The 26129-nt window shown below is 41.4% G+C and overlaps 1 protein-coding gene across 1 annotated transcript; it reads left to right on the forward strand.

The window, feature by feature from the left end:
• Positions 1–3548: 3548 nt before the first annotated feature.
• Positions 3549–25827, forward strand: LOC135450933 (vitellogenin-2-like). The gene is made up of 36 exons (XM_064719606.1): positions 3549–3594; positions 3709–3729; positions 3835–3986; positions 5276–5527; positions 6056–6217; positions 6309–6457; positions 7050–7200; positions 7305–7462; positions 7551–7716; positions 8553–8678; positions 9028–9246; positions 10176–10393; positions 10527–10624; positions 10903–11027; positions 11138–11239; positions 11872–11991; positions 12075–12264; positions 12979–13072; positions 13184–13369; positions 13903–14047; positions 14164–14386; positions 14465–14640; positions 15001–15219; positions 15319–15789; positions 16237–16290; positions 17132–17218; positions 18241–18453; positions 18542–18684; positions 19080–19218; positions 19704–19839; positions 20318–20504; positions 20821–20909; positions 21944–22041; positions 22794–22953; positions 24449–24610; positions 25506–25827. The coding sequence occupies exons 1-36, from the start codon at positions 3555–3557 to the stop codon at positions 25619–25621; spliced, it is 5547 nt and encodes a 1848-aa protein (XP_064575676.1). The 5' UTR covers positions 3549–3554; the 3' UTR covers positions 25622–25827.
• The last annotated feature ends 302 nt before the right edge of the window (positions 25828–26129 follow it).

Here is a 26129-nt window from a genome sequence, read left to right on the forward strand (position 1 = left end):
CTTTTTGCTGCATGGGTAGTCAGGCTGGGAAGACAGCATCATATTTCTGTTTCTCCTGTTATTGCCCAATAAATGGGTGTTCAGAATCCTGTCATTCATTGCTTTTTAGCAGGGTACAGTTCCTGTTTGGTTTCCTATTTCCCAGCTGTTGGGCAGCTCTTGCCTGAATTTTACTTCTGGAAGAATAAATATGCTTTCAAAAAACTTAAGGGAAAATTTAATATATTAAGGAGAACAGGACTCTGCAGGCAGGATTATTTTCAAGCCAGTAGTGGCTGGAGATCTCCATGGCTGAGGCAGGATCCAGGTGCCACCAGGGGCTGCTGCTGTTCCATTGTGTGCTCGTGGGTGCCCTGCTGGGACTGTCAATTGTGTTTGCTTTACTTGGGCTTTCCTTCTTCAGCCTGGTTTTCTTCAACTTTTGGGATAATAATGCCTTGAAGAACAAAATAACTAAAATATTTAAATTCTTGTTTCTATCTACTGAGTGATTAGCAATTAATAAAGATTTTGTACTAATTTTTTGCTTTAGAGTTGTGTAACCCATCTTGCAGAAGTGGAAATGTGTGACTGTCTCCATGGAAGAGCTAACTGTGCTAGAAGGGTGGATGTAGTTGAGTCCTGAGCTGGCCTCAGACTTGGTCTGGAAGTCTGGAGTACAGATTGGGTCCTGTCTGTGTAAAGAAGTAAAATATGGCTAGAGTTTATGGATTTCTCTATATTCAGTATCTGGGAAGATTTAAATCTGAAACTACTGCAAATAATGGTGTGAACTCTGTAGAGGGTGACATTGTGGTACTTAGAGCTGTTTGAAAAAACTGCAGGATCTTACTCAGACTTGAAGAGCAAAAGGAGGGAGACTTCCTGCAGGAATGTGATACAGGTGTGTCACTTCACATAGGTGTATATTTGAAATAATGTATTGAGTGCTCTTCTCAAGGAACAAGAAGTAGAGACTCTCGGCAAATGAAGACAATACAGCTATTGTTAGCTACTCATGCATGATATTGAAAAGATGAGTGGCTCTCTTAAACTGTGGTGTTTCACAAGAATCTTTAGCTACAACATTCGTTGCTGCTTTTTCAGGCTGTGATGAGTGCACTTTTACCCTAAATATCAGTCTGATTAGGTCTGAGTACTTACTTTCCAGGATTATGTTGAAGATGTTAATTTTTTTCCCTTTCATCCCCAGTGGCTAATATATAGCTCCTGCAACACAGACTGTATAGCAGAAAAACCTAATAAATGGAAATTTTTCTTAAGAGAACCTTCTCCCTACAAAACAGCTGTTGTTTTCTTCCTACTTTGAAGAGATACTTCCACCAGATTCTGCAGGCATGCACTACTTCACTTGTAGCAGGACAAAAGAAAAAACAGACTGAATTTTAACTTATTTTCTGGGGCGAGTTTTGTGTCCAGGTAGGTTTCAACCAGGTCAAGGTAACTGATATATGTAGATAATACCGATACAATCACATTATTCTTGAAAGGAAAATGGAAGGATATGCAGAATAATGGCAATACTGTGCGTGTAGAATTAGCTTAGTTATTATACAGGTTTATTTTTTTTTAATTTGTAGTTATCACTAAGCCTTATGAGATATCTCAGTTTTAGATTTTTTTCTGATTTGCAAGAGAATTTGATGAGAAGAAATGAAATGTTGACATAGCTGTATCAAAAAGCTGACCTCACAAGAAGTGTTCAGATCATCCAATGATTTATTTATTGCTTTCAGAAAATACATCTGATATCTAATGTTCACTATACCCTACAAAGCTGTACTGCAATGAAAACCTAAGCTCCCATGGTGTGCATTTTGTTGTAGCTTTCATATTTTGTTGTCGTTTTCACGCTTGTCAGTGTTTGTTTCTTTATTCACATTTTGAGTTGTATAAGATGTACAACTATTTGGTACACATAACAGGTAAGTTTGTTTTAAATAAGTATTTACTAATAAAAATTATTTACGACTGTATAAAAGAGCTTGTCACCTGAGGCACAAAACATGCTTGTTCCCTTGAACATAGATAGGTAATCGTGAGAAATGAGACATTTCTTGCAAGTGTCCACCCTTCATCCCTCAAATGTCTTCTGCAGTGAGCTGGGTGACAGTTCCCAAAATAGTTCATACAGCCTGAGGTGGATTTTCAGTCCATGTGGAATCTGAAATAGTCAAGGCCTATGGGACAGACAACCCAGGAACAGCACTTGCTAATGGAAGGCTGTAGAACTGTGAAATAGAAAATAAATGTTCATTGTGGGTGTTCAAATAGCATTTGCCACAAAGCACACTCCTGTGGTTAATCATGTAACTATAGGAGTTGTGGGAGTAGAATAAAGTGTCTGATTAACCAGTTTGTCATAGATGTTGAATTTGAATGGGATTCATGACTTTTGTGTGACTTCAGGCAACACAATAAACTGTAGGCTTTGAGGTGCTCCTTCAGAAACATCCTCCAACTCAGAAGTCCCTGTGCATTTTTATTTCTTCTTCAGATGCCACCTAGCTGGCTTTGGGAGACTGTGTCACTTGTGGGAGGAATGGGTCTGGTCAATCCCCCAGTCCCTCACCGTACTCAAACAGGCTGAGTGTTTTGTGCATCTCCACTTTACTCCGTGGCCCTGAGGTTTCTAGAAGAGAGCTCCTGTGTGAATGTGTGCCTGGGCTCTCACTGTAAATCCATGGTGAAGCTGGCTGCAAGCCTGCAACTGCTCAGGTGCTTCAGCTGCATTTTGGGATTGACTCCTTAGGAACTGCAAAAGTTCTAGCTGACCTGCACTCCCATTCCCCCTGCTTTGCTTGGAGGAGTCTGTGGCTTTTAATTGTTCAGATTTGGCTGTCATTTACCTTGAAAGATAAAATATTTACTGATGGCTTATGAAATCTTTGTTCATTTAAAAATATTCCTGGTCATTGTGACCAGAGTTGAAAGGACACACTGTTCCTCTGATTTATTTGAATAAAAATATTTATATGCCATATATGTAAGTTTTCATTAGATTGTTTATGGGCTTTGGTGCACATAGGAGTATAATGGCAAGGGGATATCTGTCCTGATCTGCTGTCTGCAGGGGCAGCTGGAACCAGTGCTGAGGGAAGGGGAGGAACAGTGTCAGTGTGTGATACTGACTCTGCTAATTGGGCTGCTATCAGCTAGATAACAGTTTGGGTCAGGTGCCAGGTCAGCATAACCTGGGCAAAATCAACCTAGTCTATGGTAGGACTAAATATCAGCAGCCAGCTGTGACACAACCTAGGAAATGAAGTAATGTGTTTATTGTAAAATTATTGTAAGTGATCTAGTAAAAACTTATTAGGATAAGTTGAAACTTTTAAACAATTCAGCCAAGGGCTTATGAGATAATCAGTGAGATGCCAAGGTATGACTTGATTTCTGTTATTGAATCTGAAGAGAAAGTATGATTGCAAAAAGGGAAGTGTTTACATTAACTGATAAAAAACTTGAGAATTCAGCAGAACACAGCCACGTGTTCCTGAGCTTCCTTCCATAAAAGTCTCACCATGTCTGCCACAGCCCCATTCACCTTCACTATGAGGGGGATCATACTTGCACTAGCGCTCACCCTTGTAGGTAAGGCTACATATCCCTGCTTCACCTTTCTTTTCCAAATTTTCCTTAAGTTCAGTGGCAGTGATTGGATCTAGATTGAACATTACTTACCTGGCTTTTTATCTCTTTTTGTAGGTAGTCAGAAGTTTGACATCGGTAAGTAAATTTCCTTCTATAACCTGTTTTCAGTGAATTTGCTGTTATTTCTATTTATTAGAACAAGCTTACAAGTACTGTGAAAATGGCTATTATTCCCCTCAGAGCCTGGATTCAGTAGCAAAAAGACCTATGTGTACAGTTATGAAGGCTGGGTGTTGAATGGGCTTCAAGAAAAGAATTTGGCCAAAGCCGGCGTGCGCCTGAGCTGCAAACTGGAGATCAGCGGGCTGTCAGAGAACAACTACCTCCTCAAGGTACTGCACCTCCTAATGTGCAATAGTGAGCTAAAATCGCAGCTTTAATTGCATCTGCCTGATGTGGGGTGTAGGAAAGCTGCAGGAAACACAACTGGAGGCTTAGCACTGTAGGTGTCAGAGAATGAGCGGCAAGCTGCTGTTTCAGAGGAATGGGTCACTTACCTGTGCTCCTTGTGGAAGTTGTTGGTAGCAGCTGTTCCTCAAGACTTATTGTAAATACAGCTGCTGGGAGCTTGCTAGAAAATGGAAAACTAAAGACATTTAAACTTGCTCTAAGATTTGATTCTAGTTTTAGCACACATTTCCCACTCCTGTGGGAAGCCAGGACTTTGGTATGTAAAATCATTGTCATGAAGGCAACTAATAAAAATAGACCTAAAAAGTGATAAAAGCTAATGATAAAAAGTGATTCATTATAAAGGAAAGATTAAAAAGTGAAAGTCATGAAAAAGGAGTGTGTAATAATGTTTGGTGTTTGAATAATGCAGTAAAAGATCTGTACATGTGAAATCATGTCTCTGCTGATGTCAGCAGTGATAGGAACTGGCTCAATTCAAAATAATTATGCTTCAGAAATGTACTTTTACCGCTTTAATTCAGTTACAAATCAGAGGTTCTTTTTGGAATACTCAATTCAGTGACAGCTGTCACCAGTTGTATTGAACTGTAGATCTTTCAAAACTGGGGGCTAGGGATTGCATTTCACACAATAGACTGTCCTGAAATTCTTGTATGGTGTGTACCAGCCTGTGCTCTGAGGCACTTAAGCTGGCAGTAACTTTACCAAAGTTATTGAAATTGCTTCTTATTGACGTATCTCAGTGTTTATAAATATATTGTTCATTGCTTAAGTATTTTGGTTGATTTAAATAAGTAACAAATATGAAGCAAATGTAGTAATTAGTTTAGTCCAAAAAAAGTTGTATAGGAATAAGTTAAAATGAAACATTCTAAAGCCACAAATTTTTTTACATTTAGAATGGTATAAGCTTTTTAAATGCTAAATATAAAGCAGAATATTTATTATAAGGCTGACAGAAAGGGAGACTATTTGATATGTTAACTGCTTCTGTAAGATAAAATAGTACTATTGAGCAGACGGGATTTGCACTGGTTTTACAATAGTGTAAGCACAAGGCAAAAGAATAAACTGCTCTATGATTTTCTAAGCCTACATTTGGAAGAAAAGAGTATCTCACTAGTGGTTATAATAATTTCTTCCAAAATGTTTGTGTATTTAGTACCAAAGGGATTTTATTCACCCAAGTATCTTGATTTCCTCCCAGATCCGCTCCCCGCAGCTCGAGGAATACAATGGCATCTGGCCCAGGGACCCATTCACTCGATCTTCCAAAATCACCCAGATGGTTTCCTCATGCCTTACCCGGCCCTTCAAGTTTGAATACAGCAGTGGACGGGTTGGAAACATTTATGGCCCAGAAAACTGCCCTGATACTTGCATTAACATCGTGAGAGGAATACTGAACGTGATCCAGATAACCATTAAGAAGTCACAGAATGTGTATGAATTGCAAGAGGTGTGTTTCTTTCCATTCTAAAACTGTTTTGCTGAAAGAATGTATTTGTTCTCTTTAGCTGATCTTTCTCTGAGCTTCTGTCTATTTGCATCTACTTTTGTGTGATTGCAGTAAGAAAAAGGTGATTTTTATTCACATAGAAGTAGATGTGTGCATGTTCAACAAATTACCTGGGCTGAATTCTTTTTAAGTCATATGTCTTTAAATCTTAACATGCAGTTCTTTGGAGGAAAAGAATCATTATCCATTAATTTATTTGTTAATTAATTAAATTATCCATTAATTTATATGGTCTCAGTAATACAGGTATTTGATCAATTTTATTTGCTAATTGTTGATCTTAATTGATTACTTTTTAAGTTTAAACTCCATCTCCTGCCCGAGTATTGCTCACATGCCTATTATTTGGTTCAGTAGGAATGATTGTAATGCTAACAGATTCATTGAGAATCTTCATGAAGTAAAACTTCTCACACAGTGAAATCCTGATATAATTGGGAAGTCTCATTTTCTGCATTCTTCTGCCAGGCTGGGATTGGAGGTGTTTGCCATACAAGGTACGTCATTCAGGAAGACAAGAAGAACAACCGAGTCTCTGTGACCAAAACCGTAGACCAAAATAATTGCCAGGAAAAAGTGGTGAAGAGTCTTGGAATGGCTTACATCTACCCCTGCCCTGTTGACACGATGGTGCGTGAGATGTGGAAAGATCTTCCTAATTACGAACATGGCCACTGTGCTCCCGTTTATTCACTCTTTGCGTCTCCCTGTTGTCCTACAGAAAGAAAGGATCATCAAGGGGACTGCAGCTTTCTCCTACAAGCTGAAGCAGTCGGACAGTGGTGCCCTGATCACAGAGGCTGTGTCTCAGCAGGTGTATCAGATCTCGCCCTTCAGTGAACCCACCGGGGTCGCTGTCACGGAAGCAAAGTAGGTGGGACGTGGGCTTGCTTCACAAAGTGAGAATAATTAGAGGTTCTATCAGTTCCCTTCACTCCCAGCTGAAGTGAAATGAGAATTGAGCTGCACAGCAGTTAAATAGAGATGTGTAATCACATTTGGAGTTACCACAGTCCAAAAAGTTCAGCAAACCATTTTCTATTTGTACCCTGGTCAAACTGGCACTACAATTGCATGGAAGAAAAGGGGAAAAGCTGTTTTGTTCACTAGTACCATAAGAATGCTACTTTACTACTCTGTTCTGAAAAGGGGCTAATTTGTAGCATCAGGAGGAAGATAGTGTATGTAGAAATAAGATCATTCATTACACCAGGTCAGTAGCTCTCATTCAGCAGGCAGTGGTTTTGCTTCTCCTCAGAAGCAATTTCATTGTAGATAACTCCAATGCCATCTGGTTCTAGATAGAAAGCTTTATTCATTAGCAAAATATTTTCTTTTGATAAGAATTTTTTTTTAAAGAGTAAGACAGTTACCATCACAGTATCACTGAACAAAGAAACAAAGTTGGCACATGGGTGAAGAGAGATAATGCCTTTCTCCTGTGACTCTTGTCTCTTGACAGACAGCAACTCACCTTGCTGGAGGTGAAGAGTGAATGGGGGAGCTCCCCAGAGATCTCCATGCAGAGCTATGGAAGCCTTCAATACCAGTTCCCAGCAGTACTGCCACAGATGTCAGTGCAGCTCATCAAGACCAAAAACCCTGAGCAACGGGTATTTTTTCCAAATTCCTTGCCTAATTAAAAAAAAACCCAACCTGATCATAAATTCCAAAGACGTGTAATTATGCATGCCCTCTGTCTTGTGTTCTGTACCAGATAATTGAAACACTGCAACACATAGTCCTGAATAACCAGCAAGATTTCCATGATGATCTCCCATACCGCTTCCTGGAGCTCGTCCAGCTCTGCAAGCTGACAAGTGCTGACACCCTTGAGTCCATCTGGAGACAATGTTCAGACAAACCCCGCTACAGGTATTTCATTGTACCAACCTATAAGAAACTCTTCTGGTTTTGTGACAACTGGGAGCTAAAATGAAGGATTTTTACAATCTGTTTGCAGGCGGTGGCTGCTGAGCGCAGTCTCTGCGACGGGCACCCCAGAAGCTCTGAAATTCATTAAGAGCAGAATCCGCAGTGACGACCTCAGCTACCTTCAGGCTCTTCTCAGTGTTCCCTTTGCTCTCCACTTCACAAAAGCTGATGAAAACACTGTTCCAATAGCAGCAGTGAGTAAAGCCATGTGAATGTTTCCTGTCTCACAACGAAAGGAATGATAATCAGCGACTGTGATTAAGTACATTAGAGGCTGGATTCTCCTCTTGTGTACGCTAATTTTGTGGAAACATTGACCCGTGAATTTTTTTGGCATAGCATTTATTAGAAGACAGTTCCATGTCTTCATTTATTTATATTGATGTAAAGCCCTTTTCTTATAAAAGCTTCTCTGGGAATAATTCCCATTTTAGTTTGCTGGGATCACATGGCATGCCTTCTACAGACAAAACTTTGCCCCTTTAATCTCTTACTTCAAACAAATGATGATCGGTGTGTTATGTCACTTGAGCAGCTCTTTCAATTACAAACTAGTCCGTGAAGTGGAAAATGCTGCAGGAAAAGTATTAGTGCAAGCATCAAATACGTTGACACAATAATGAACCATTAATTCTGAAAAGGATTTTTGCCATCTCTAGCCAATATTCTCAAACAGAAAAAGCAGAAATTATGGGAAAGTGCATCATTAATATTATTGACTTGCACATTTTTCTGGAGGTATTCCATTTATACATTGATATTTTTCCATAATCTTAATGTTTCCAGTGTTCAGTTGACAAAAATCAAAATGTAACTAGGTGAGCTTATATGTGTGTAAACTAAAGGGGAATTAAGCTCCTAAGTAAAGCTTCCAAATATAATGTCTACAACCTACTTTAATTTGTTTAGATAAGAAGAGTAATAATTCTGAAATTGATCCCTTCAAATAAGATCTGATGGTTTTCCTGCTCTGAGAGCTTTGTGAAGCACTGTATTAAATGACAAATTAATTTTTTTTTCTTCTTCACAGGATTTAGTGACAAGTTCTCGAGTCCAGAAAAACTCCTTGCTTCAACAACTTGCCAGCTTGGGATACAGTTCTGTGGTGAATAGATACTGTTCTCAGAGCTCAGCTTGTCCTAAAGAAGCTCTCCAGGTAGGCAGCTTTTTGCCAAGCTTTTTTTTTTTTTTAATAACTTAGTAATGTTCATCATATTAGCTTAATTCTTTAATATACAGTATAAAAAGGATGACTGGAAGTATAAATACACATTTTGTAGGTTTTCTTCAGAACAAAGGCATCAAATAATTTTGTAAATGTAATAATTTGCTTCATCATTGAAAACACAGTTTTCACATTGCAAGGGTAAAATTCTGGGAGAAACCAGCATTGAGTGATTTTTATCAAAGCCAGTTGCTTTATTATGGTGGGCTTTTCAGTGGGTAAGGGGGACACTCTGAACAGTCTATAGATTAGAGAAGATTGAACTGTGCTTTGTTTGCAGCCCATCCATGACCTGGCGGACGAAGCACTCAGCAGGGGCCGTGAGGACAAAATGAAATTGGCTCTGAAGTGCATTGGCAACATGGGAGAACCAGCCAGCATCAAGCGCATCCTCAAGTTCCTCCCCATCTTTTCATCCAGTGCTTCTGATATCCCCATCCACATTCAGATTGATGCCATAATGGCCTTGAGAAAAATTGCTTGGAAGGACTGCAAAACAGTACGTAGGATCTGGTAGATTTTCTTTACTTAGTGAATTAGAATATGTACCATAAGTGTAATGGTTTTAATGGTATTGTGTGTGGATTCAGTTTTTTCAAAAAAAGATTATTTTTAAGAACAATACTACACAGTTTTACATTTAGCTGATGTTTCCTGCTAAGATGTAATGATAATTAGTCAGTAGGAATCTTCCAGCAATGTTGCTTTTATCATCTATTGTAACCAAGGAAGTCCTGTGCTAGTTATAGATAGTGGACACTTAGCCACCTAAAAGTCAGACATATAATTTAAATTGCCTTTATAATCAGGAGGAGAGATACTTTCTGTTAAACTCCCCAGCCAAATGTCAGCATTACTCTGCCTCTTTTAGACCCTTCCCTTGAGGCTGGGCGAGTCACCACTGACCCCACACTGAGGCTGCTGTCACAGAAAGTGTAGGCAAAACTCCTGCCTTTCAGATGATTTTAGGTATAGGACCTATATGAGAAACCATTCACTCAGACTGTCTTTGGTGAACGGCTGAACCCTTTTAAAACTGGTTTAAAATAGTGAAGCATGCTCACTGAGTCAGTGGAGTGGTTTCAAACAATGAATGAATCTGTCTTATTATCTACATTTTTTTCTTCCAAAGATGTTCACTGATGTTTGAATATCAGTAATGCACAAAGCATTTCTGATGCCTTTTGGACTGTCATGGGTTGATAGATGGACATTTATTTCCATTTCAGTGGTTTCATGGGGCTGTTCCACCACGGCCCCTTAGTTATATTAGTAAAGCTATGTGGAACCCTGTGGTAAAAAATATCAGGAAACCTTTCTGCAGGGATGATGATCCTCTCTCCCATATTTTCTGTGGGTTAGGTGTGGATCCAGGTTGCAAAATGGTTTCAGTTAGTGTTAATTCCAGACCCTGTTTTTTCTGTGCAGGTGCAGGGATATCTCATCCAGATCCTTGCTGATGAGTCGCTTTCCCCCGAAGTGCGGATGATGGCTTGTGCTGTTATCTTTGAGACAAGGCCTGCCCTTCCCTTGATAACAACCATTGCCAACGTGGCCATGAAGGAGAGCAATTTGCAAGTGGCCAGTTTTGTGTATTCCCACATGAAGGCTTTGTCCAAGAGCAGGTTGCCATACACGTACAACATGTGAGTAGAGACAGCAACAAAGCAGGTGCTCTTGAGCAAATGATGATCTTCTGCATGTGCTGACAACTGAGGTCAGTTCATTTACTGACAGGAGCTTGTTTCTGGATGCTATTACCTTTCTCATTTTGTTTAGATCTTCAGCTTGCAATATTGCCCTAAAGCTGCTGGCCCCCAAACTGGACAGGCTGAGCTATCGCTACAGCAAGGTCATACGTGTTGGTGGTTACTTTGGTAAGTGTTTCAGGGATGAGGAACTTTCACTTCAGAAATCCATTCCAAAAATATTAAGTCCTTTGCAGAAATATGGCATTCTTTATTTCAGTGAGAAATTAAATTAAATGTGACATTCATATGTTTAGAGTAGCCATTTAATAATCTCTGCCTAAACAGTTAGAGTTTATGTAATGATACATCTTAAAGTTGGCGGTAGAAAAAGCAGCAGAAATATGATCTTGAATGGTAAACAGAATGGTTAGAAAAAAGATGTCTCTTGTTTTCTTCTGCCACAGATAACTATAAAGTTGGTGCTGCTGGAGAAGTCCTTGTTATGAACAGCCCAGGAACAATGTTCCCATCAGCAATCATTTCCAAGCTGATGGCATATTCTGCAGGGTCAGTGGCTGATTTGGTGGAGGTAAATATTTACCTAAGTCAATAATAAATCAAATTAAAATTAAAACTCCTCATAAAGTTTCCTCTCTGTAAGCATGTTTCAGACTGTTCCTTCTCGTGCTGTTTTGGTAGGCTGGTGTCCGTGTGGAAGGCCTCACAGATGTCATCATGAAACGAAATATCCCATTTGCTGAATATTCCACATACAAAAAGATAAAGGAGATTGGAAAAGCTGTAGGTATTTTCAGCAATACATGTGGGTTATGTGAAGGGGCATTGGTGATGCTTCTCACTTTAGCTAAGCCTTGTGTCAGGAGGTTGAAGGCGTCAGCTCAAGTATTTCTGTGAAGGAGAGATGTGCAGTGGGGACTGCCGGGGACATCTGCCATGGCTGCAATAGCTTCTGCCAGTTTTTGCTCTGGCTCTGCCTCCTCCCCACCTCAGAGATGGCTGCAGGAGGAGCACAGGAGGGAAGGGAGTAGCAGGCATTGCAGCACAGTGTGCCACATGCCTGGCAGGCTTCCTACTCCCTCCCTTCATCTACCTCACCTAGTTTACAAGAATATGCCTTTGTCTTCAAGAGAAAGGATTTTTCTCTTGCAGTGCTTTCAAACTGGGTTTAATGGTACTAATGGCTCAGACCCTGTGTATGAATGTTACTGTATTGGGATACCAAACATTTGTGGGCATCTCAATGGTGGGAGAAAGTGTCAATTAGTGCCACAATGTTATTTACAATTGGAAATCTTACAAAGGAAAAGGGCAGCTTGGCCAGTGATGGGTTTAGATATGGGTGGTTTAGGATGAATTATCATTTATGAAGTGTTCCAATAAGAAACTTTGCTTGTGTCTTTATCTTTTCCCAGCTGCTGGGATGGAAGGAGCTGCCAACAGAAACCCCCTTGATATCAGCCTACTTTAAAGTCTTTGGCCAAGAGCTGGCCTACATCAACATCAACAAGGAGGCGCTGCAGCAGGCCGTGAAGGTACCGGGGCCCCTGCTCTCTGTGCAGCACTGGCCAGCGTTCCAGGCCCCCGTGCCCACACGCTGCTCCCTGTTTTCCCGCAGGCCGTGCTGGAGCCCGCGGCCCGGAGCACACTGCTGAGGAAGGCGGCAGCGCAGCTGCGCGCCGGCACCGCGGCCCAGTGGACGCAGCCGCTGTGGCTGGGAGAGCTGCGCTACATCGTGCCCACGGCCCCCGGGCTGCCCCTGGAGTACAGCTCCTACAGCACGGGCCTGGCCAGGGCTGCTGCCAGCGGTGAGCGCCGAGCGGGCACGGGGACCGCGCCTGGGAGGGGATGGACAAAGGAGGGGAGAAATAGAGCTGGCTTGGGGATTGGAGAGTGGGCAGTGAAGGTGTTTGAAGAGAAGGTGGGTGCACTGGTTTGTGCATTGAGTTTGAAGGGATTGAAGACAGAAGAGGTGAGATGAGAACCTAGGAAATCAGAGAGAGAGAGGCCACAACATTCAAAGCCAAAAAACCACAAGAGCTGCCTGGGGAGTTGATGCAGACATGGGTAGAAGGGGGTGGTTCCTGAGAGGTGCTCACCCAAGCTAATGAAGATTCAATGTTGATTTTAAAAGAGAAGAAAATAGAAAACAATCAAAAGTACACTGTTAGTAACATTAAGAAGGAGGAAGAGAAGAGGGTCGTCTGACTCCCCATGTTTCTGAAATTTTAGTGTTACACCAATTATCAAACTTTCAATTTGGGTCAGCTCTTCATTTTCTTAATATATTTTTATTTCCATTTTCAGTATGTTGCATGAGAACCTTTGCCTACATAACAAGCTTCCTCTGCATTTTCAATTTTCTTCAGAATCATGAAAGGTTTCATGTACCCCAAAGTCTGTCTTGTTTTCCGTCTGTATTTGCTGTACTAACAAAAACACTACCTCCCACTGGAAACTGCTTATGTTTGACTCCTTTCTTTCATTTTTACAATGTTTAAATATTGTTCTTGCATTTGCAGTTGATGGAAAGATATCTCCCCCTTTAACTGGAGATTTTAGACCTTCACAGTTGCTCGAATCCACTGTGCAGATTCGTTCTGACATAAACCCCAGGTACGACAGGTTTCTGAGGCTTTCCATAGGAAGGAGGTTTCTAAGGGAAGGCAGAACCTCATGGGTGAAAAGAGCACCTTCCTTACACCTGACTGCTGCACTCTGTTTCAGCTTATACATACAGAAATTTGCAACAATGGGTGTCAACACAGAATACTTCCAGCAAGCTGTGGAAATTCAAGGCAAGGTCCTGACAAGAGTGCCAATCAAGTTTGATGCTAAGATAGACATGAAGCTGAAAAATATTAAGATTGAAACAAATCCATGCCATGAGGAAACTGAGCTAGTGGTTGGAAGGTACGGTAGCATTACTGCAGAATATTTTGTGTTGCTGAAGCCCCACAAAGTTCACTATTGACTTACCTCCCACAGAGGTCTCTAGAGAGGCAGAGTGAGTCTTCAGTGTGTAGCAGAACCTTTAGGAAAAAGAACAAAGAAGACAAATACAGTAGCTAAAAATCAGAAGATGCCTGAATTATTTAGCAGTGTGATTTTTATATTAAATTGTTTATTATTTTGTGTTCTTACTATTTTTTATTATTTTATTGTCTTTTAAGGATTTTGATTTATGTGTTTGAAGGAATATTTTTGATGTTTTGGAAATTTTGTTGAAATTTATCTAGACTTTGAGAACTTCCTGCAATATAAGAAAATTATATTTGTCATGTACTCTTTTTTTGTTTTCAATAATATTTATATTTCTAAATTCATATGTAATCCCTATGTTCAAATATCTTACCTCTGTGCTTTCAAATGATACTCACAAGGATGTATGAATCCAAAGACAAGGGGTTGGAATAATTTACTGTTCTTTGCATATATCTCAACAGACATAAGGCTTTTGCTGTATCGAGAAATTTAGGAGAGCTAGGTGTTGAAAAGAGAACTGCAATTCTCCCAGCAGATGCTTCATCAAATATTGTGGAAGAACCTTTCAAACCATCAGATAAAGCTTCCAGTGAAGACTTCACAAAGGTAACCTACTTTTTTGGCTTACACAGTAATATTCACCCTCTGTGCACTGGATGTCTGTAGTTTCACTCTTGCCTATGTCAGTCCCCGTGGCACTCACACCCTCATCTCTAACGCAGCCAGCAGCTGACAGCGCCCCAAGGAAAAGTGCCCATGGCTCTCAAGAGGATCTTGGCCCCGTCACGGGAAGGAAAGCTCATAAACGAGACTTTTGTGTCAAGCTGCAGCACCTTGGCTGCCAGCTCTGCTTTGCCAGCAGGTCACGAGATGCTAGCTTCCTGAAAAACACCTATTTGCACAGGCTGATCGGAGAGCACGAGGCTAAAATAGTCTTGATCCCAGGTAAAATACTGAGCGTCTTGGGCTTGTCAGCGCTATCTGAAGCAGTATAACTCCCTAACATGTGCAATTGGTGTGTAGTTGAAACAGATGCTGATATTGACAAAATTCAGCTGGAGATTCAGGCAGGATCCAGAGCGGCTTCCAAAATAGTTAATGAAGTAAACGCGGAGTCGGAGGAAGAGGGTGAATCATCTCTGTATGGGGACATTCAAGCTAAACTGAAGAAGATTCTGGGCATTGACAATGTGTTCAAGGCAAGTGACTGAGTATGGCAGTGGGGAACGTTTTCCCCTAAAAGAGGGCAGAAATTAGAAGCACAGTGTGGGAAGCTGGCATGGCAAAGAAAGGCTGGGGCTGTTTTGGAAGGTGCCAGTGGCCCAGACTGGGGTATTGCTCCTATGGGGTGCATCCAGCAGGCTGGGCTGGGCTGGATTTCAGCTGGATGGAGTGGATCTGAGGGAATTCTGCAGCTTCTGCTATGAGTGAGGGAAGAAGGTGGGGGTGGTTTTTTCCTTGAAAAGCTGGTGTGAGAACCCAGCTTTGTCCAACACCCACAGAAGTTTTACTTTGCAAAAGCAGGACCTGATGTATTCTCTCTTGGATTGTGTTTGCAGATTGCAAATAAAACACGACACCCGAAGAAGCAACCTGCAAAGAAGGAAAACACTGTGCTTACAGAGCTTGGGGCAGACCCTGACACAAAACATCTCTCCAGCTCATCTTCTGCCTCCTCAGCTGCCTCCTCTTCCTCATCGTCTGCTGTTTCTCCTCGTCGTAAGGAGGCTGGCGATGAAGATGAGAATAATCAAGAAGAGCAAGCAAAAAACAAAGATGCAAGCAGCAAGAGCAGCAGCAGCAGTGGCAGAAGCAACAGCAAGAGTAGCAGCAGTGAGAGCAGCAGCAAGAGCAGCAGCCGTGGCAAAAGCAGCAAGAGCAGCAGCAGTGACAGAAGTAGCAAGAGCAGTAGCAGTGGCAAAAGCAGCAAGAGCAGCAGCAGCAGTAGTGACAGAAGTAGCAAGAGTAGTAGCAGTAGCAGCAGAAGCAGCAAGAGCAGCAGTAGTAGCAGCAGCAGCAGTAGCAAAAGCAGTAGCAAGAGCAGTAGCAGCAGCAGCAGCAGTGACAGAAGTAGCAGAAGCAGCAGCAGCAGTAGAAGCAGCAGCAGTAGTAGCAGCAGCAAAAGCAGCAGCAGCAGCAGCAGCAGTAGTAGCAGCAGCAAAAGCAGCAGCAGCAGTAGCAGAAGCAGCAGCAGCAGGAAGTCATCAAGTCATCACAGCCATGGGCATCACTCAAGGCATGTGAATGGCAGCAGCAGCAGTGAGTCACTGAGCCACCACAGCCATGAACATCATTCAGGACATCTGGAAGGTGGCAGCAGCAGCAGCAGTGCATATTCCAAAATATGGGTAATTTTGTCAGTAAATCTCATGCTACTAATCACACTCTTGGCTTTGCATGACAAGTCAGGACATTAGATGACCAGTAGATTTTAGCAACATATAATTGGAAAATTTATTCTACAAACATACCTGCAATCATTGACACAGATGTCTGCTTCATCTCAAAGTTTTCACAAGTTTGTTGAAAATTTTGCTACTGTCAGGAAATGGTGTTTTTGACAATTTGCTGTCCATAAACATTGCATATTTCTGTCTTAATTTTGCAGTAGAAACATTAATGCTTTATATAAATTACTTCATCTTGCATTATCTTCTTGTGACTAAGCATACAGAACTATGTATGAATGATAATCAGTAAATTTCTTATTTAATTTCCAATTCTTAGATTTTCATGTAATTGCAGCATTTCTTTTCCTCTGAGACTTCTAATCTTGTTTTTTGTCATTTTCAAAGGAAGCCCATGAGATTTATCAGTACCGCTTTAAATCAGCACACAAACAAGAAGAGGTGAGTTTTTCTTTCCTCACTAAAAGAAGTATGGAATCTGTCAAGAGTCTAATGGAGATTTTAATGGCAACTTGTTATCTTTGTTGAGGAAAATTGCAGTACTGATAACATTAGAACTGTGGTGGTTCTTCTGAGATGGGTAAGGACAGAGAGCTGTGTTACCTTTTGTGCTGTGCACATGAAGCCATTTGTGGCTCTGCAAAGGAACTACAAAGCCTCTTCTAAAACAATAAAACAGACTGGAGCTGCACACTTTGAAGGAACCATAAGAAGCTTGATTCATTTAATTGGCTTTGATCACCTGGTTTCTTGGGTTGGAATCACTGCAGGTACATGAGAATAGTGAAATGGACAAATGTAGAAAGATACCTTATTTTATAGTATTTTGGTTGAGCAGATTCTTACTAGGGCATGAGCCAGCCAGAGCAGTGTACCTGGCACTAGTGCTCCTCAAAAAGTAACATTTGAGCAGTGTGTGTCCACTCAGATGCTCCTTTCCATTCAGTTGGTCCATTCAGTTCATCAGGCCTGTGCAGAATTTTTGGTCTTTCATACTGAAGTGAGAAGCTGATTAAATCTGACTTGCTTTGGTCCATTGTTTTTTCATACAGGGAATTCTCATCTAGGTATGGTCCTTATGGACTGTGAAGAGTCAGATATGCTTGGGGAAACAAAGTTTTTCAGAGTTAGATCTTACATAGTAAGAAGGACAAAGCCAAGTGCCATGAGAGAGAGTATTGTTCAGGACTGCCACATGCAATTTCCTCTTACATGCTTTAAAGTTACCCTCTTAAGCCTGTTGTTGTTTGATTCTTTTGGGTTTTTTGGGGTTTTTTTGCAGGTCCCAAAAGAAAAACTCCCAGATGACCAAATTGACAGCTCACATTCCTCTGCCAGATCCAGTCATGCTACATCTCGAGCTTCATGGGTTAGTTGCATCATTTTTAGGGGGTTTTGACAGCTTGGAATAATGTCAGAGTGTCTGTGCACTGACAGTAATTGTATATAGTAATAACTACAATAATCATGGGAAGGGAGAAATGGCAACCTCTTGAGTCTCAGGTATCAGTCAAGACGTGCACCATAGCTCCCACATGCACTTTCCCTTTTTACTTGCATCACAACCCTTCCCTCATCAAAATCCCACCCAACAGATGCCTGCAGAGACTCAGTTTGTGACCTCTGCAGCCTGGAGGGAGATTGATTGAGGTGCTGCAGTGCCAGTGTGAGGACATTGGTGGTAGCAAAAGTCATGTTCCAGAGGGGCATGGAGCACCTGGGCTCCTCACCACCAGGCAGAGGAGTGCAGGCTTGAGAATGATGGAGAGAAGATATTGAAGGTCATGATGCACTTCAGGCAGTTCTCCAAGGGAAGGGGTTCTTGATGTTGGAGAGAATGTCCTGGGTTATATTCTATGCTGAGTTGCAGTGCAAACACAAAACCTGACTGCTCCACAGAGCTCACAGCCCAAGTGTGAGCAGAAAGCCAGCACAGGACCCAGACAGATAAACAAGAGGAGATGAGTGGGGATGTTTCTGCTGTGGGAATGAGTGATGCATACCACTGACAGCTGATGTTCAAACTGAACCACTTGCTTTTCTTCACAGGCTGGATACTAACAATGAAGCCCCAATCATATAGTCATTACTGTGTTTTAATTATATGACTATTTCCATGGTATCAGCTGTAGCTCAGGAAATGGCACAAATTTTGGCTCATAAAAACACAGTGCTAAAAGCCATCTGGCATGCAGAGGCACGTGCACATTAGAGACATATGCATGAGGTTTTATAGGCATGTATATATGTGTGATACATATGCTGGTATATATATTTGTGGTTCAGTTGTTTATTTTTTCCATTTATCCATCTAGATCTTGCATCTAAAATGTTCCATGGTAACTCTTCTATAATTATATGTTTTGCATACCTTCTCCCCCTTCCTCTTAGCCCAAGTTTTTGGGAGATGTTAAAGCCCCAGTGTTAGCAGTTTTCCTGCATGGCATCCGTGATGAGAAGAAGATAGGAGGCCTCCAGCTCGTGGTGTATGCTGATATTGACTCCATCAAGCCTCGGATGCAGGTATTTGTGTCCAACCTCACAGATTCAAGCAAGTGGAAGCTCTGTGCTGATGCTTCAGTCCACAATGCTCACAAGGCAAAGGTAAGGCTCAAAACTGGCTCGTACAGCTCTGTGTGCATCACAGGAATGCTCAGGCACTAAAAATTGAACCATTGTCCCTCCATCACAGGCCTACCTGAAATGGGGACAGAATTGCCAGGACTACAAGGTTTCATCTGAGCTGGTAACTGGGCAGTTTGCTGCCCACCCTGCTGTACAAGTGAAACTGGAGTGGCCTAAAGTTCCTTCCAGTGTCAGATCTGTGGCAGAATGGTGAGAATTGAGTCTGCAGTGACACTTGTTAACAATGCTGGTCAACTTGGAAAAATCAGCATCTGCACACAAGGTTCTAGTGGCTTAAGTCCTGGCTGATACTTTATTCTCTGACCTGTCCAAGTACTGCCTTTGGACATAAAAGCTGAGAGGGATTACATCTCTTTTTAATATACAGTATCTCTTGATATTTGCCATAATTACTGAAAACTGAGGAACAGATCCTTCCTTTCACTGAGCACTTGAACAGCAGAGCAGAGTGGGTGTGAGGACATAACCAGGGATCCTGCAGACTATTATGCTTCATACACACAGATGTGAGACAATCTAGCTGGGATGTGTCCAGCCTTTTTTTTCTCCATCTCACTAAATCTTTCTGATTTGAACTTTTGAAGGTTTTACAAGCTTGTCCCTGGGGCTGCATTTATGCTGGGATTCTCTGAAAAAGAGGACAAGAATCCTTCTCGGCAAGCCAAGCTGATTGTGGCTCTAACTTCTCCAAGGACTTGTGATGTTGTTATCAAGCTTCCTGATGTAATTATGAAATATTTTTATCACTCTCCTATCTTATTCCTAGTAGAAAAGTGTAACTGTTCAATTACAGTTGGTCAATTCTGAGAAAGAAAAATTAAGTTAGCATCAGTTTTGGTGCAAATGATGAAAATTACTTTTATATATTTCCATCATTGTAATATTTCATAGAAACATGTCTATATAGTGATTCTTTTCATGGAGAGAGATGTGGGTACTCATAATGACATGAGTTTCCATCTGTAGTGTCTCCATAAGTGTTCACCTCATCACTTTTGAAAGGGAATAATTCATTCTCTCCCAAACAATACCTGAATGACTTCTCTCACACCATGAGAGAAAACTGAGCAAAAGCAAAAACCTCATGGACAACGAGTCAGATGAGTTATGCTCATGTAAATTCTTTGCAAGGAAAGTAGAATAGGAAAAAATCCTAGCTGTTTGCTGGCATGGGTACATTTTGAATGTGCTTTTGAATTCCTTTTCAGATTACCCTCTATGAAAAAGCCATGAGGCTTCCCCTGTCACTCCCTGTAGGGCCAAGGGCATCAACGTCAGAGCTGCAGCCTCCCAGCTGGAATGTCTTTGCTAAAGCCCCTTCTGCAGTGCTCGAGAATCTGAAAGGTCAGATCTAACTGGCTTCAGAACAACTTCAGTCTCACAATGTATTTGGCCACCTTGTAAATTTTTCTGGCATTGTTTATCTCAGTTGATTAGGAAATTTCTGTAATGATGTGAGGATGGTTCAACTGAGAGAAAATAGTGTGCATGTAGAACAGAAATCATCAGAATTTCAGGGATCAAGATACCAATTATCCAAATTGATAAAATTTTAAATTTCTGTCAATTATTTTTCTGTTAGAAAAGATAGAAGTAGTAGATAGTTCTTCTGATAGAAGAACACATTTTATATGCCTTTTTAAGAATTTATGGGTGCTTACTAGCTAAAAGTCACTGTGAACCATATGAAAATATCACATAATGAAACAAATACAAAGCTAAAATACTATGGCACTAAAAACAAACCACACAATTTAGTGGCTTTCTCTAATGGAAAACAAAAAATAACACTTTTTTTTTTTTTTTTTTAAATTTTAACCAGCTCAATGCTCAGTTTCCTACAACAAGGTCTCAACTTTCAATGAAGTTCGGTTTAACTACACCATGCCAGCAGACTGCTACCACATCTTGGCTCAGGACTGCAGCTCTGACCTGAAGTTCCTGGTGATGATGAGGAATGAAGATGAATCTGTGAACCTGAAAGGGATCAACATCAAGATTGGCAATCAGTAAGTAACTTCTGCCAGATGCTGGGAGCATGAGGGACCTCACTGCCCACATTTAGCATGAGAGGAGCTCCACTCTGAGCTTTCCTGCAATGGCAAACAGCCCGTGGCGTTTCAGCCCTCCCCTTATTTATTTTCCATGCATATTGAATGTGACGCTGGTGCTCTTATCCCGCATCTTGGGTGACAAGAGTACCCCTGCTGTAATTGAAGCATTTGAAATGAGCCTGTGCTCTGAGCAGTGATATTGAGTGAGCGGGAAGCGCTGTGGGTGTGTGAGGGTGGCACAGGCAGGGTGTGAGCACTCTTGTCCTTGCAGTGAGGTCGACATGCGCCCCGCCGACGGACGCGTGCAGCTGCTGGTGGACGGGGCTGAGAGCCCAGCCAACGTGTCCTTGACGTCTGCGGGTGAGTGGTGCAGCACGGGCTGCTCAATTGGCACATGTGCTTTGGGAGAAAGGAGGAAAGAGACGGAATCTGTGAAGGAGGTTTGATCAGTTTGTATTCAATCCGTGTTTCTTTGGTTTTAAGGTAATATTTAAGAATATGTACTTTGCAGAGGGACACTTAGAAAGATTGATTACAGTGTGAAGCTCTTGAAGTAGCCTAAATAAGCAAGATATAATTAGCAGGAAGATCCCACCTCTTTGTACAACATTGCAGGTCCTGTTATAGTTCCAAATTTGAGAAGGGTTTTGGCTATGCTATCAAATTTTGCTTGATTAAAAAAGTAGAGCTTTTCTAAAATCCACTACACGTGACTTGTATATTGATGTTTTTCCTGATTTGATTTGTAGGTACAAATTTGTCTTGCATTCTACCAGGGATAGGTATGGAGAGCTGGTGAAACAGCCTGCTTGATTCTCCCAAAACAGGAATAGTTTGTTTCTGTGAAAAGTACAGGAGGACCTTGTTTCATCCTGTGTAGTCAGGGGTTATATACAGTGTGGGTATTCTGACTGAAGAGCTGCAATATATGAATTGGGCTAAATCTTGCTGAAATGTAGCATGTACCAGTGCTGAGCTCTGTCCTATTTGTTATGTACTTGGGAAGTGATAATTGTGCCAGAAATGGCTCCAGTGGCAGTCAAGGTGTTCCTCATATTTCCATATTCCAACGCAGTGCACTCAGACCCTTGCTGATCTGCACAACTACAGAGCTACTATAGACAGCTTAGTAATAATTTATAGACATAAATGTGATTATGTTAATAACCCAAAAAACTTAAGTCTGTGACCATTAACATTCTCTTCCATCCTTTTGCAAACACCCATTTTCTAAACATGCCCATTCCTATATTGTTTTCTTCTATATTTTTGTTTTTTGAATGGGGTAATTGAGGAATTTTGAAGAAAATAACATTTTAGAAACATGACAGTTGCTTTTTTTCTCTCCTGAAGAAGCGAAGTTTGGTCTGGTTTTGTTTTGTTTTTTCTTCTAGGTGCTTCTCTGTGGATCCACAGTGAAAATCAAGGGCTTGCACTTCTCGCCCCAGCCTATGGCATTGACAAACTGTACTTTGATGGATACACATTCAGGGTATCATTCTTCCTCTTCATAAGATTGAGTGTTAAGAAATTTCCATAGAATTCCCTTAAATCTGTGTGTATGAGGGCAAGGGTGTACAGTGGCAAAGGCAAGTGTGTGCATGGCACAAAAAACCCCAAGGGAAGATGATGCTACAGATTGCACAGTCCTGCTCTTTATTTCTGGGTGTGAGAAATGAGAATCTTTGATCAACACAAGTATTCTGTTCTTGCAGTACAGATGTGTGTTGGGAAGTGGGTCTGTGAGTGTACACATGCTGAGTCAGCAGTGCCTTTGCAAGAAAAATGAGTTTTCAGCTCCTGAAACTGTTCTTGCAGCTGTATAATTCCTCAAAACAGCAAAAATGCAGCCATTCTTGTTAGATAAATGAGTGGTTTAAAGTCTGCACTGAAATTAACATGAAGCTGGAACGTAAGGGGTTGGTAAACTGTTTCATGTCTGTCTCTTGTACCATCAAAATAACCATCAGAAAAAAGCTTCAGCATATTAATAATAGTCTAGAGCATGAATAACTCAGCATCCTAGACTGGCACAGTAGGTTATAAAGACTGTATCAGTTACAGATTCTGCAGCCCCACAGGAGTTTGGCATCTGACTGTCAGATCCTTTTAAATTCTTATCAAAGAGATTTTAAATGTTTGCGCATTAACTTGCACTGGAAGGGACCTGCACAGCAAAAATGTGCTCCACAGGTATTACATTTTTTTTTAACTTGAAATCTTTCTTCTTTTCTTTCCTCCAAGATCCAAGTTGCTCTATGGATGGCAGGGAAAATGTGTGGACTGTGTGGAAAATACGATGCAGAATGCGAACAGGAATATCGGATGCCCAACGGATACATAGCTAAAGATGCAGTGAGCTTTGGGCATTCTTGGATTTTGGAAGAAAGGCCTTGTAGAGGAGGTATGCAAGCTCTAACAAATTTAATATAATGTTACTGCAGTTGTTCAGTAATCTGTTCAGAAAATTTAAAATCCATATATATTTTGGGAAAAAAAGCATATTAGGAGATTCATTATTAAGTTATATATTAAGTTTTAAAATTACTTGCAAGTTGAGAAAGAAATAAGAAATCACAGGTTAAACAAGCCAAAATATACAACTTAGTTAAGTTCAAAAAATAATATGAATCAAAATCTTTGTTTCAGTTTTGAAGTATTTTAAATGAGGATCAGAAAGAGGATAAGCTTCACACACAATGCTTTTATTTAAGCACAACCCCAATTTCTGGACTTCTATTTTCAGCAATTAGTGCATCAAAAATCAGATGGGGATTAGTAGTTATTACCAGGGCTGACCACCTGGTTTTTGAACCAGTGCAACCTGTCAGACAAAGCATTCATGTTTGGTATGCACAAAGTAGATGAGCAGTCCAGGGATTTAATTACATGGTTGAAATAAAAAAGCTGCATTTTAAGTCTTTCATAGATTAGGATCTTCTGGTGTGCAGCTCTCACTGAGGCTGTGATGCAACCTCACACCGCAGAGCTTGAGGAGAGCAGGCACGTTGCATCTGCAGAGACTTGTCCTGTGGGAAGGACATCCTCAGTCCCTTCAGCATGTCTAGCTCAGCATTAGCTGTTACCCTTCCATGTTTTTGTCACAAATTCTGGACAACAAACTTGCTTTAGATGGATATGGAGTCCACATGCACATCCACAATAATATTCCCGTGGCTGGTGGTGACCACATTCTGCTTCCATTTAACATATGGTGGAAGCTGCTGAAATTTGAAGACATAAAATTTATATCTAGGAATAAATTGTGGTCTGTTTAGCTTCTCACGTGTAACTGCTTGTCCTGGGAATCGAAAATGAGATCAATATTCCTTGTTGGCAGCAGTGACTGTTGCTCTCGCTCTGACCAGTTCTGTGTCTGAATGACTTTGGTAATAATACAATTCTTTAGTGATTAATTTTATTTGGTCAGAAGTCTCCCCTTTAGTTCCACTGCTGAACATTCAACATTTTAAAATGTGGTTTGACAGCTATTCAGTAAAGAAAGTTATTGGTCGCAGTTTTGATGTATGTAGTAATGGAGTGAGGAATAGAATGAGGTTTGAGGCAGCTAGGGCTAGTATGCCTCCTAGTTTGTTCGGAATGGATCGATGGATTTTGGATGGATTTTCAGTTTACATTGAAAAATGTTTATTAGAAAGTACTGTGTTCCTATATCCTGATCTAGAAGCAGACCAGTTGCACTTGAAATTAGCTTTCCAGGGCTTCATATCCAACAAGCTGATTTGAAAGATTTACCAGCCAGTAAAGCTTCTTCGTTCATGACCAAAGCACAGTTTTCACAGAGGGGAGTTTGCAGACGGGCAGTGTGGGCAGACGGGTCCTTTGGGGGGGTCCGGAGCTGTGTCCCGTTGTCACAAGGCTGTCCCCGCCCGTTGCAGCCTGCAAGCTGCGGCACGCCTTTGTGAAGCTGGAGCGGGCGGTGCAGCTGGCCGGGGTCGAGTCGCGCTGCCTCTCCACGGAGCCCGTGCTGCGCTGCAACAAGGGCTGTGCCCCCACCCGCACCACCCCGGTCACCGTGGGCTTCCACTGCGTCCCGGCAGGTAAGGCAACACCCATCCCGCTGCCCAGGAGCTGGGCAGGAGCAGCAATACATTGTCACTTAGTTGTTCCACTTGAAAAACATGAATGCAGCATGGCCATAGGCAGGCATGGACTTACTGCCCTGTTGGCTGAAGCCCTTTCCCTGTTTTGTTAATAGGCAAACATTCCTTCAGTGAGGGGGATGGTTCTCTGTCGTACATTTAATTTTTTTATTGTGCTGGGATGTAAAATCTAAACTGAATTCTCCTTCGTGGTGCTTAGGGCTGCTAGCAAAGGGCATCAAACAGCACAGTCAGCACTGGGATTCAGCTGAAAAGCTGTGTACTGCAGCCTGTGCAGGCTGAGCCATGGAGGAACAAGTGCAGCACCCCAAAACAGGGATCCTTGCCTTGCATTTTTTATATATCACTGCCTTTGGGTGTGATCCTACTTCACTGAGCTGATTTAGGTACTAGAAGGGCAGGTGTGGACAGGATTGTACTAGAAGGGCAGGTGTGCCCACAGACCCAGTGATAGAGGAGGATTTATTTCCTATACAGGTATTGTAGATTATAAAACATTAGATAATATATATATAGATTATATAGAGCATAGAGTTGTATCTGTTTTCCAAGTTTTTTTTTCTTCAAGATTGTAATACCTTTTCCTAAGTGTATCGTTAATAAAATTCTTCATGGAAGTAGTAGCTTTCAAGGTAGAATTGACTTATTAATGAAGTGGATTTCCTGGAACATCTCTGTGTGACTTGTAACTTCATATTCAAATATGAATATGTAAATAAGTAAGGAACAGCCAAGCCTGCTGTAATTAATGACTAGTGCATGGTAAATGCTGTAGCTTGCAGAACTACTTGTGAAGTAAACTGTTTAATTTTCATTTCTTGTTCCCCATCAGATTCAGCCACCAGCCTGACAGACAAGCAGATAAAGTTTGACCAGAAGTCAGAGGATATGAAGGACACTGTTGATGCACACATAGCATGTACTTGTGAGAATGAAAACTGCATATAAAAACTGCATATGAAGCTGTACCTGTGCAGCATAGGAGAAAACAGAAATACTTTCATGTTTTTATTGTGTCGTGTAAAAAACCTTGTCTTAAGGAATAATAGATAGTAAATTAAGTACTTAAGGATCTTGTATGGGGAATCTTCCCAAGTAATTTAAAGTATTAAACTTTATTATTGTAGAAACTATTATGATTGCCCATAAATATCTGATTTCATAATAAATCCATGCATGGAAAAAATTGTGAAGGCTTCCTTTTTTCACTGGTGGTGGAAAGGGGTTCTCCTTATCCCCCTTTTTGTAGACTTCTTGAATTCTGTGCACTGGGGTTCTGTTCAGGGCCACACTGGGAATTGGGTTGGGTAGCTGTGGTACTCCTCCTGCTTGTTCCCCCAGTGCTTCCCTCCCTGGGGCTGGGATTCTGTGCACCTGCAGCACCTTGGTGTGATGCTTCCCCTCTGCAGCAGCCACGCAGCTGTGGGGCTTGGCCAGAGCTCTGGGATGGGCCAGG

The sequence above is a fragment of the Zonotrichia leucophrys genome, chromosome 8, assembly GCF_028769735.1.
Source record: "Zonotrichia leucophrys gambelii isolate GWCS_2022_RI chromosome 8, RI_Zleu_2.0, whole genome shotgun sequence".
NCBI lineage: Eukaryota > Metazoa > Chordata > Aves > Passeriformes > Passerellidae > Zonotrichia > Zonotrichia leucophrys.